At 33.2% G+C, this 13,325-nt stretch overlaps 1 protein-coding gene and 1 pseudogene across 1 annotated transcript; both read left to right on the top strand.

Annotated features, from left to right (window-relative positions):
• The first annotated feature begins 6,372 nt into the window (after positions 1–6,372).
• Positions 6,373–6,960, top strand: LOC120146389. The gene has a single exon (XM_039159968.1). It carries the CDS (start codon positions 6,481–6,483, stop codon positions 6,799–6,801), a length of 321 nt encoding a protein of 106 aa, XP_039015899.1. The 5' UTR covers positions 6,373–6,480; the 3' UTR covers positions 6,802–6,960.
• A 1,441-nt stretch (positions 6,961–8,401) lies between these two features.
• LOC120146392 lies at positions 8,402–12,644 on the top strand (annotated as a pseudogene).
• Positions 12,645–13,325: the final 681 nt, after the last annotated feature.

Genomic DNA, 13,325 nt, shown 5'->3' with positions numbered 1-13,325 from the left:
TCGCCTTGCCACATGCCAAAATGATCGGATCCATCGAACAACTCCACCGAGAAACTTGTATTTGACATCCTCCTCCTCATCAGTCCAGATGAAGAGTTTGATGTCTCAACTGATTCGTATTTTGGCATTTTAATTCTAACGAACAATATTCAGTAGCACGAACTGTATCTTTTCAGCAACATGACCACCAGGATAATCTCAACTATAGCTCTAGATACCAATTGTTGGGGAAACCGGGTTATTTCCGATAAGAACGTAGTTTCAAAATTAACGTAAAATGTCAAGATCAAAATCACCAAAGGTTGCACAGCGGATAAACCCGTCAAACTATTGAATATTGGAACACAATGGAAATTATGAGGTTCGATGAGAATATCGTCTACTCCTCGGGCACCACACCGGATAATAACTTCACTATCAATAAATATTACAACAAATTGAATTCTTTAGAATTCCCAAAGTGAGAGAATGAAGAAAACAAGAGAAAGAGAGAACTTGTTTTGGGATGATTTCTAATGAAATACTTAGGCCTATTTATAGTTGAGTTTTAAGAACTAAACTTATAAATAACCTAATATTTTAGGGACCAAAGATGAAATTCCAATGTGCAAAGTTGGCCACCTACCAAAGATGAATTTTCCAATAAGTTGGCCACCAACCAAGATGAAATTTCCAATAAGTTGGCCACCAACCAAGATGAATTTTCCAACTTGCCAAATTTGACAATTTACAAGCCAAATATAATAAGGATGTCTATTTTCAAGCAGTTAAATGAATCTTGAGGTATTTATAGGGTACTTTCGATTATGGTTTGAGGTTCACTTCTACTTCCAGGTTGTCATTGGTTGGATTTGTCGTTGCAAATTGGGGAACGAATGTTGATGACAGACGCTCTACTTCTGGTTTCTTTCGTTATATTAGAGGGAATTCGATTTCATGGAGTTCACGTGAGCAATAAGTGGTTGCTAGATCGACTATTAAGGCTGAATATAGGAGTGTTGCTTTAGCTGCTTCACAGTTAGTATGGGTTGAATCGTTGCTTAAGGAGTCGCATGTGACCCCTCATGGCAAGCCGACCATGTGGTGTGAGAACACAAGCACTGTGGTTGTTTGTGCTAATCCCATCCTTCACTCTAAGTTCAAGCATGTTGAGCTTGATCTGTTTTTTTGTGCGAGAAATGGTGTTTGCTGGAAGGTTGCTAGTTCTTGAGGTTTCAGCATACGAACAGGTTACTTATGTGTTCACTAAACCATTATCTTCTCCAATGTTTCATAAACACAGATAGAAGCTGTTGGTTGCACATTGTAAATCACGAGGTGATGCTTTGTTCTCAACAGAAGAAACAAGAGGATGTTGAAGAGTTGGATTGTAAGGGGAATGATAGTGTATAATATGAATGGGTCCCATCCATTACGTTCTGCATGTAGTGAGTTGGTGGTTACAAGTTGTTAGTTTATTAGGGCTTCTATTAAGTTAGATTGATTGTATAAATAATCATCTCTTTCTTCTTTGTATGTGTGTGATTTTCTAATAAAAGTATGAAAGAATTTGTGTTCTCTCTATTATTCTTTCTTGTGTTTTCTTTTATGGCTATATTGTTATCTTAACACATCTGTCCCCACCTGACCTTAATAATATATATTCTCAACCGACTTTGATTCGACCCCAATTTTTAAAGTATAAATTTGACCCGACCTGATATAAAATAAGAACTTAATTAAAATAATAATATATTTTTAAAGAATTTACATTAATATGCTTAGTTCAGGTTGCGTTGGAGTTTTTTCACCTTCCACCCGAACCCGACCTTACCCTTGAAAAAATTTGATCCAACCTGATTTTTTTCAAATTAATCCTTTCAGATCGGATCGAGTCGAAATCAGTCGGACTCGGATTAAATTACCACCCCTAGGTAGAATATATTATAAATGTACCTTGATTGAAATCCAGCGTTTGAGCTAGACGGGATCATGGTTGTCTGGTTTAATGGTCGTCTTAAAGTAAGCCTCAGGAGGTTTGGGTTCCTCCTCGAACTTCTTACAGAGTGACATCAATGGCTTTGAGAAACTTAAAGCTTCCAACATTGCGTAAAACGTTAAATTCGACGTTCCAACGTATGACAAATAGATGTTTAACTTCCCTGGTGAATAGTTTATAAACCGTCATTGATAAAACTGTGATTATCACCATGACTGGTGTCTCTGTCAATGAGTCAATCGTTACAAATATGTCTCCGCCTGATAGTGTTTCTTTGTCAACAATTTATTCAAACAGTATTCATCATTTTGTAGTTTATTTTTTTAATTACTTGCTTATAAATATATAAGACCAAATGTTTAAATAAGAATTTAACTTTTAAAAAAAGGTTTAACATTTTAAATCTTCTTAAGTAAAGGTTTTAAGTTTTTAGAATGTTTTCAAACAAGAGTCCATGTTTGAGTAGAATATAAAACGTTAATCTTTATTTAAATAAATTATAAAATGTTAGACCATTATTTAAATAGATTTAAAAATGTTAAACTCTTATTTGACAATTTTAAAAAGTTAAACTCTTATTTGATAATTTTAGAAAATCAAAGTCTTATATGAGTAGACGAACCAAACGTTCATTGAATAGTTCATGAACTATCTAACGGAAAATTTATTTATGTTCATTTATTTATTAAATGAACGAACATGAATAATATTTTTTTCGTTTAATTAAATGAACAAATTTGAACAAATGGCTCGTTCGTTTATTTACGTTCATGAACGTTCGGTAATTCGTTCGTTTATGTTTGAGAATTAGTTCGTTTATGGTCAGTAATCCATTAGTTTAGGGTTGTTCATTTATTTATATTTATGTTTGTTTATTTATATTTTTTTAAAGAATTTTTACTTGATTTAAACTAAATTTGTATTTTATGTTCGTTCGTTTATTCATTTGCATTGTTCGCGTTCGTTCATCATTTAAACTAACATACATGAACGAACACAAACAAACGAGTACGAACAAGAAATCTTGTTTGTTTACAATCGTATGATTACCTCTAAAAACTTAATGACAACTATTTTAACATTTATATCATATATATTCTCTATGTTTTAATGTAAGGATTTGATCTTTCTCTTCTTCTCCCAAATATACATAGAGATAGAGATGAATATCAATGCATGACTTTATGTTAAGGATATAAATCTTTAAAAATTGTATTAAAAATTAAAGAAATATGAAATCATAAAAAAAAAGCATGAATCCAGTGGTTTCCGTGGTGTGAGTGTTCAATGTTAAGAGGTTGAGTAAGTTATCTTAAAACATATATTGCCTTGTACTTACCCACATATTAATCAAAAAAAAATTTCAAAAAATTTATAAAAAATAAATAAATTATATAGAAATTTAAAATTGTTAAGAAATGCAATTTTAAAAATGTATGAAAGAAATAATTTTACCTCTTATCTTTGGATAGTAGAACCACTCTAGATGTATGAAAGAAATAATTTTTTGGTATATCATGTACATTATATATTTTTATTTAATATACTAATAATATGAATTTTTAATTTCAGGTTAAAACATTATCAAAACTTATTAAGTGAATTTACTGTTAATCATCCTGATTTTATTTTACTTTTAATTAAAATTTTCAAAAGTAAAGTTCGTGATTCACGAACAGCAGTGAATATAGTTATTAATTAAAGAATATGATAAAAGAAAAAGAAAAAGAAATTGCTGTTTGGTCAATGACCGTCTCGTAACAATATTCTCCATGTTCACTCTATGGTATACACTGTGGGGTAATACCAGGTGGAGCCATGAAAATGACAAAACATAATGATGATAAAATGACGTAAAACCCATAGGATTATTATAATATGTTCATATTTCAAATTCGAATTCTATATGCATTTGAAATGCATCTGTCATGTTTATTGAGCTTAATACATTATATTTGTTAATAAGAACAAATTTGTTTAAATGATTATTGACGATTCATTCTTTTAAATTTGAACAAAAAATCACTATCAATGAAAAAACGATCGTAAAATATTATTTTCTCAAAAAAGAAATTGGTCATGAAGATGAAGAAGATAATTTAGAGATCGTAAAAGCTTCAATCTTTTTTATTGGGTTATTTATAAATCTTTATTGCATATGTTAGTCATAGCATAATTATGATTATTTATAAATTAACGAATTGGATAGATCTAATTGTTAGATCTTAAATTACATTACGATAGGACACATGAACATGCTAAGGGTATTGTTTATATATTATAGTTGGCTTAGGGATGGGTATGAGACCCGAACCCGTGAATTTCGACCTAATCAAATCCTATTAGGTCAATTTTTTTAAAAAAAAAAATAGGTTAAAGTAAGATCGGATAGGATTTTTTATAGATAATGTTTGGGTTTATCGTGATCAGGTTTAGGGTGAAAATATTTGACCCGATCTGACCCAAAAAAAATTGTAAATTTACCTTAAATATTTAGGATAATTGCAATAAGACCCCTCTACTCATTATATTTTAAATTAAATCTATTTTTTATTGAATAAAATTAATAATTTTTTTGAAATATATTATTTCAGATCGAGTCGGATTCAAATTTTATCTCAAAATGACAGGTCGAGTTTGGATCGAATAGAGGATATATAATTTTTGGGTCAGATTTGAATCGAATGGAGAATGTATAATTTTCAGATATGATCAAATTGACCGAAAATTCATCTTAACCAGACCGACACCCAACCCTAAGTTGGCTTGGAGGTATATGTTCGAAAGATGTAAACTTGTTGAAAACTATGGTAGGCAAAACAGTATGCCTCGAGATTTTCATAATTTTTTATATAAACAACTAATTTTATTCAAAATAGTAAATATCCCAAATTACAATAAAAAGTTACAATCACAATCGTAAATTAAGTATATAACTAGGAAAATTTCCTATAATCGTTGAAACAAAACTAACAACTTAAGATCGCATAAGAACCATACAAGGAAATATTAAATCTTACGAAGAAACTCAAACAAAGATAGATACAAACAGATCTGATTGCATCGGCAAACAAACTACAAAAGATGATCAAACTATTTAAAGACTACCGACAAACCGTAAATTAGACTCAAGCGACGTGAAAAGCTATCAACAAAAGCAAATCAGTATCTAAGTTCAATTTAAGGGTCCAAAGCAGGGAAGATCAACAAGATATCAGATAAGCGACATCTTGATCAATCGTGGCGATGTCAAATAAGAACCGAAAAACATGTCAAAAAACATAAGAAAACTTGCTACAAAGACATATGAAAATGTACAACACATACAGACTTATTGAAAATAAAATAAAAAATAAAGATACAATATAGAAAGAAAAAGACAATAAAGAATAATAACGGTAGGGGTGGGAATAGGCCAGGTCAGGTCAGGCTTTAATAGGCCTGAGCCTGGCCTGTAGCCTGTCAAAGGCTTTTATTTTGGCTCGGCCTGGCCTGTTTAAAAGTCTAGCCTGTTTCACAATAAACATTTAATATTTCCAGTTTAGTCACTAATTTTAGAGTAAAGTCCCTATTAAGTCACTCTAACTTAGCATATTTTACAAAGTAGTCACTTTAAATAGGCCGATCTATCATGCTTATAAGGCTTTTTAATAAGCCTAAGCTTGACCAATTTAATTTAATAGGCTTTTAGAAAGGTCCGAGTCTAGCCTTTTTATTAAATAGGTCAGGCCAGACTTTATGTAGGCCCCTGTAGGCCGGCTTGACCTATTCCCACCCTTAACTGGCGGTCAGCAACTAACATTAAAATTAGTGTCACCGCTGATCAACAAAGATGAAAAAAAAATATATGACCGATACACCAAAGAGAGAAAACTAGGTTTTTAGAGTAATAATATTATATTTTATATTATGTATTGAATTATATTTCAATAATTTTATTTTCGGGTTACGAAATCTTTTATCGGGGAACATAAGATAAATAGGATTCGATCCAAACTATGAAAGAGAGGTGATTCCATGGACGAGATATTTAGGCCAATAATTGGGACAACTCAAGCTCGAATATTGAATGAAAGATATTATCCGGCTCAACCTTTTGTCTCTAAGGTTTAATTCGGCTACTCTTCGTACGTGCTGGAATGAACATTGTATCTGCTGCAATTAGATTATTCTCCACCACTCCAAAATAACAAACGAAAATGAAAAAGAGAAATTCCTCCATTAAAATGCTTTGCATTCAAGCGTGCAATTTTGTCGGTATGCTCGCCGTAACCCTACCCCACAATTACGGGGGGGGAAAAAAGAAGAAAAAGTAAAAATCTTGGGTGAAAACATGGCCTTAAGAAAGGAACCCTTTGTGATAAACACCAGCACTTCCACCAACTTGTCATTATCATAAACCTATCTACAAAAGAGTGGCCCCTTAATTCCATTTCCAGCTCTCAAATCTCTTCATTTCGGGTTCCTACCCATAGCCGGAAACACCGAGAGGGAGAAAAAAGATGTGGCGTATGCTGGTGGCTTTGCGACGGAACCTTCAAAACATCAAGAAAAGCCACCGTGTAGCGGATGAGAACATGGTGGTCGGAGGTGGAGGGAACAATAATGGAGGCGAGATGCCGGGTTTCGTGGATAGGAGGTGGAATGGCCTTTCAGTGATTTGCAGCGTCGTAAGAGCTCCTTTTACACTGGTTTCTTGCTTCTCTCAACCCCACGTTAATGGCGCTGATGGAGTTTGGGTTTCCAGTCACGAATTTGCTCAAATCTCAGAGATGAATCATTTGATGGTAAGTGATAGCATGCGTTATGCAATCTTGATGTAAAAGATTAAAAGGGGGGGGGGAGAGGAAGGATTTTAGCTACTCCATTATAGAATTGTTTTCTCTTCGGATATTCATTTTCTTCTTCTTCTTAAACAACAGTCTTTGTTTGTCGTCGATACATACATATTTATATGTGTAGGTAAATAATTTCAGGGTTTACTCTCATACTTTGTCTTTGGATTGGGTATTTATATATATATATATACTCCGGTTTCTCGTGATTTCTTAATTTGTTTCATGAGATTACAAATCAAGTCCCCCCAAGATAGAAAAATATCGATAATCCCTAATCTTTATGCTCGAAACCATGGAATAATGGCGCTAAAGAATAAAATAAAAAGAGTAAGAGTTTGTGGTTTTCATTACAGAGCTTTGCCACTGCCGGGTATCAATGCTACAAGTAAATCATTAATAAATTGGGAAAAGAGAAGTTGGAATCATTTTGTTTTTTTATCTTTAAATTAATTAATAAAATTTATATAACAAAAAAGGAAACACACTGATTAAAGGTTAATTTTGAATGATGACAGCATCTCTTTGAATTAATTAGTAGGAGAGAATAAGCTTAATTAGTAGGAGATTTGCTTTGATTATACAGTACAAATAAAACAAGTCAGGTCGAATCAATTCTAAAACCTCGACCACGCCATTGATTCCCGAAGGCATATTTGAAGAAAAATAGACTTAAAAGTTGATTTTGTTTTATAAATATTATGTTTTCATTAGTGATGATCGACTAAGCTAATTAATTGATATTTTAATACAATAGAGTGTGCAACATCTGCATTCGGATATCCAGAATGAAAGTTGATGATACTGGTTTAAAGATGGGGAAATTAGGACATAATTAGGTTTTGTACTTTGCTTAGGACCATGAACTTTATAATTACCATTAGCTTTGTAGCACTACTATAATGTTTTCCTTAAGGGATATACACAGATTTGTTGGAATCTCCTGGAGCACAACTTTATCCCTTTATTTTCATTTCAATTAATGTCACCACCAGATTGAATAGAAAAATCATTTAATTAAATAATTTAAAATTCATAAATAAAATTTTCCAATCATGTATTAACACGTGTCACGTTCTAATTGGATAGTTAAATTTATTTAATTGAATTAAAAATAGTGACTAAATTGATAAAATATGTAAATATTAAGGACCAAATATAGAACTATGCCAATTTTATTAACGGACACGTCATCACCATCGTTAAAAAGTAACGGCTGGTGGCTTGATTGAAACATTTAAATAGTTGAGTGGTCTGATTGATTCAATTGAAACTTCGGTGGTCAAATTGATTTTTGACCATAGTTTAGTAATCTCTCGTGTAGTTTACCCTTATATTTATTAAATAAATTATATAAGATTTCACATAATTTGCAAAATTTAAATTAGTTAATATGCAAATTGTAGTTTTATTTGTTTTAATTTGATTATAAAAAGAACAGTATAAATATAATTTTCCTTGAATCTAATATTCATTAAGTTTTAAATTATACTTATTTTTAAAAAATGGACATAACATAATATATAGTCTCTAAAATCTTAAACTTGTTCTCTTTACAGGCATTTTTTCTCTCTCTCCAAACAAAACATTTTTCTTATATTTTCCTTGTTGCATTTATATAAGACAAATTTATATGAAATTTGTTTAATTGAATTTGCATTTTGGGTGATAAAAAATTGAGATTTTTACTATAAGAAAGGACAGAATAATTTGGAAGTGTAGGAAATATTATTTGAGGGGGCAAGGCAAATAGAAGAGAACAAAGAGGATGAGATTAACCTCCTCTATTCTTATTCTTATCGTGCCTCCTTTCAGATCTTAGTTTTTTGCAAAGATTTGACACTTGGGTTTGCTTTGATCGGTGGGTTTTTTCCCGATGAATCTGGATTTGTGTATTAAACCTTTTGCGTAAATTTGCAATTAATTTTTTACAGCTAATATCAGGTTTCTGATTGATCAACTATCTGGGTTTTGGTGTTTTGCCTCTTTCATTTCTGAAATCCAGGTGAAACTATTGACTGTGGAAGGATCTGTTTGTTTTTAGCTTTGAATCGGAGAGAAATTTTCATTGCGTATCGGATTACACGTTTTGTTAGATAAAAGGTATTGAATTCTATCTGCATTATTGTGATTAGATTGCTATAGTCAATAAAAGACATGATTTTGATTTGATATTGTTAATTTGATTCATGGAAAAGTGACATTTTGGTATTGGTTTTTGACTGGTTTATTGTTGTTGTTGCAATGGAATGTTCATATATTGCATTTTGATCCAGTAATGAATTTGACCGTTAAAGTTTGTATTTGGTTTAGATTTGAGGATGGTTTGGACTTTGTATTGATCAAACTAGTTTTTATGTAATACAGAGAAAGATGACTGAGAATGGTAAGCTATTTATTGGTGGAATATCTTGGGACACCAATGAAGAGCGCCTCAAGGAGTATTTCAGAAGTTTCGGTGAAGTGGTAGAGACAGTGATCATGAAGGATCGAACCACAGGGCGTGCTCGAGGTTTTGGTTTCATTGTTTTCTCCGACCCAGCCGTTGCTGAGAAAGTCATCAAGGAGAAACACAATATTGATGGCAGGATGGTAAGTTGTTGATCATTAAGTTTAAGCAAACATCTTTATATAAATGTTGTCCAATGTACTATTCATTGGAGCTATTAGTATACTGAAGTAAGAGGGGGGAAATTCAATTCCTTTTTTGGTTTTTGAAACTGATATTTAGTTGCAGGAATTCATATATTTTTGGTTCTGTGTCCAACTAAATTTCAAAAGTAAGCCGAGCGTAACAGTTTCATGCTTCCTCTTATTTATCTTTTTCCTTCACAAAGATAGTGGTTATATTTGTAATTTAGTATAATCATCTATATTGAGATGAAACAGTTTTTGCTCTAAAGGATTAATTTTCATCATTGAGTTACTCGTGCACAGGTTGAGGCAAAAAAGGCAGTTCTAGGGATGACCAGAACATTATGAGTAGAAGCACTAATAGCATCCAAGGATCACCTGGTCCAGGTCGCACAAGAAAGATTTTTGTTGGAGGTTTAGCATCTACAGTCACAGAGAGTGACTTTAAGAAATATTTTGATCAGTTTGGGAATATCACAGATGTTGTAGTGATGTATGATCACAACACTCAAAGGCCTAGGGGTTTCGGATTCATCACTTATGATTCAGAAGAGGCAGTGGATAAAGTGTTGCTAAAAAATTTCATGAATTGAATGGTAAAATGGTTGAGGTTAAACGAGCAGTTCCCAAAGAGTTATCGTCTGGCCCTGCTCGTAGTCCCCTTGGTGTATATAACTATGGTTTGACTAGGGCCAACAACTTTCTCAATGGTTACACTCAGGGGCATAATCCTAATAGCCTTGGAGCCTATGGACTTAGGATGGATGGTAGATATAGTCCAGTTGCTGGTGGTCAAAGCGGGTTTCCTCCTTTTGGTTCTGGTTTTGGAATGGGCATCAACTTTGAGCCAGGGTTGAACCCAAGTTTTGGAAACAGTGCAAATTTTAATAACTATGGACGAGGAATGAGCCCTTATTATATTGGTAATACGAATAGGTTTGGTAGTCCTATTGGGTATGATGGAAGTAATGGAGGTGGAGGTAGTACTTCCTTTTTCAGTTCAGTGACCCGGAATCTTTGGGGAAATGGAGGGCCCAGTTATAATGCAAATGCTGCTAGTTCCAGTGCCTATGCAGGATCCGGAAGTGGGAGTATAGGAGCAAGTTCCTTTGCAAATAGTGGAATTAATTGGAGTTCTCCAGTTTCCAGTCAAGGTGGAAGGAATAATGTCTCTAACAATAGTGTGAATTTTGGTTATGGAAGTGGGGATAATAGTTTCGGTTTGGGGACTGCAGGGTATGAGAGAAACATTGGGACTAATGTGGTGCCAACATCATCATATGCAGCATCAAATGGTGGTTATGATGGCGCCTTTGCAGCCGTTTATGGTGATGTTTCATTTTATGGGGGTACCAATGGGCCATCATCAACATCCGAGCGAGATGGTTCTGGTTCCTTTGGTTATGGACTTGGTAGTACCACTTCTGTTGTTCCGGGTAAAAGTTCTCCTGGTTATGTTGGTGGTTATAGTGTTAATAAGGGACAATCAAATAGAGGTAAGACTTTTTACTTGGCATCGCCTTAGTGTTATTTATTTTCATGGGAGTTCAGTAGCATAATCTTGTTGAGGTGTTATACAAGCATTACTAATCAAACTTAAAACCTTTCATATGAGGCTCCGCTAGCTTTTACTTCTTTCGGCTAGGCTTAAATTTTGCTGTATTCGTCTTAGTAATATAAATCTTCTTTTGGTAATATCTGCATGACTGGTTGCTAGTTTTAACCAGAATGTCAGTCAAGAGTGATAGACATCTTTTGAACGTGATGATCATATGTAACGTGTAACGGAAAGGTAAAGGTGCTGCCAATTCTAAAATACAATTACTTAAAACCTTCCGTTTAAAAACCTTCCGTCTTATTGGATGGTTTCAAGTAACTGTATTTTAGAATTGGTAGCACCTTTACCTTTCTGTTTTAGTAAGGAATGAATAAGAATTCTTGTTGATGGATTGGCAAGATATTCAGTTGTTGAAGTCTAATATTATATTTAATGGAGAGAGTACAAGTATCTTATAAGGACACATTTCTTCTGTCCTCTGCCTTCTGTAGTTCAGTTTCTAGTCATTCAATTTTTTTGTTCCCTTTTTTGATCTAGGTCGGTAAATCGATTGCTTTTGCTCTTTCTTCTTTGGTTTTCCCCTTGAAACATAACTAGTTGGTGGGTCTAATACCTACACAGCAATTTGCCTCTTGATTTAGATGTATCATGTTTCAAATCATAAAATAGATAATGATCTCAGAGAAGAAAGATGCCAGAAACAGAATGGCAAATACAAACGGGTAGAATTTTAACCTTGCACATTTAGATTTAGCACCGGTATTGACAGAGGGGCTTCACTCTTGTTTCTTGACTTGTCACTATCTTCTAAACTTTGCTTTCTGTATATTCGAGACCCCATAATTTGGTTAAAGTCTCTTCTGTCACTCATTCCTTTTTCTTTAATCTAAGTTCATGAGAACACGATGGTTACTACTTAATGAGTTAAGTGCACAGTTTTCCATTATCAAAAGGCAATAACTTGTATCCAACCATTGTAGATCATGCTCTTATAACATGATACCTGTAACAGGAAACATTCTTTTTAGTGCACTCCCAAAAATATTGTTTTAAGTATTTAGTTGCTTTGTACTGACAGATTTTGATTCTCTTGCTTCAGGAATTGCTACCTAGAAGCATAATTTGATTATCACTGTACCGTAGGTGGAGATAACTTGTGACGCAAGTGATCTGCGAGTTCTGCTCCTTTCCTTCGTTTTCAACATGTTTCAGTTTTAATAGCTAAATGAAGTGCCTGTTTTTGGAGAAATACATTTTTTAGGGTTAGGGATCATAAGGTATTTTGTGTTTAAGTCTCGAGTTTTGAGTTGTGTTTTTAGGGTTCGTTTTTGGTATTCGAGCGAGATGTAAAATCAGATTCCGGGATATAGTCAGAGAATGTATCATGCATCTTATGGAAGGCGGTGATGCATAACCATATAGATTATAGACTTTTTTTCCCTCCTCAGATATTGAGTTCTGTAATGGCTCTGGCAAAGTTGTGAGTTATTGTCAGGCATGCATGGCTTTGCTTTGCTTTGTTTCTTTTTCTTTTCCCTTTTCTTCCATTACTTGGGTTTGTCTTTCTGCCATAATGTTGGTCCGAATAAGTTGCAGACATGTGATCATTCGTTCGTGGTTGAGACTTTTTGTGCTAACAGGGATGTGACTTTCTTTCTGAAATACTGAAATGAACGGTTTCAATTGATTTTTCACACTAAATATGGAAGCTTTGTTGGTAATTAGTTATGTATATTCTATTTGTCAGCTATTTGTTTGTGATATTATTTAAAATCATGCTTGCAGTCCTTGTTTTGTTCACTTTTTTAGGTTTCCATTTCCACTTGAATGTCAATTTGGGAAAGAAGGGGATTGCAGATATATAAATAGAAATATCTGCAAATTGATCCCCTCATGTATTCTCAACTATGAATAATGTTTTTATATTATGATAGTGACAACATAAAGGAAGACCATTTGGCTTGCAGATCTATCAAAAGAGACAAATATCTAGGTTCTGCAACTGCCATTTTCCCCACGTAGTAATTTAGAATAGGAAAGCGAATCAACATATACATTTATTAACTTAAAGCTGGTTATTAAAAAAAAGATGGCTTATCAATATATCGTATAGAAATACTAATGGTATATCTTGGATAATTGCGCTAAAGTTTCAACTAGTAATTAAATGAAGGTTTGGTAAGACAATAAATTGCAAGAAACTCGATGTTAACACTCCAGTTCCTTAAAGTTGGAATCGAAATAATAAGGAAAATTTGACCAAGTAATGGCCATCCTTTATACTTTGTTTAGAAAGAAAGAAAGATGGGTGCATGATTGA

Source organism: Hibiscus syriacus, unplaced genomic scaffold (assembly GCF_006381635.1).
Source record: "Hibiscus syriacus cultivar Baekdansim isolate YM2019G1 unplaced genomic scaffold, ASM638163v2 tig00110925_pilon, whole genome shotgun sequence".
NCBI classification, from domain to species: Eukaryota; Viridiplantae; Streptophyta; class Magnoliopsida; order Malvales; family Malvaceae; genus Hibiscus; species Hibiscus syriacus.
The sequence above is the reverse complement of the archived record's forward strand: the minus strand, read 5'-3'. Positions and strand labels throughout refer to the sequence as shown.

Bases quoted from the DNA above. Each gene is read 5' to 3' on its own strand.
- LOC120146389 (XM_039159968.1), top strand. From the start codon at position 6,481: ATGTGGCGTATGCTGGTGGCTTTGCGACGGAACCTTCAAAACATCAAG.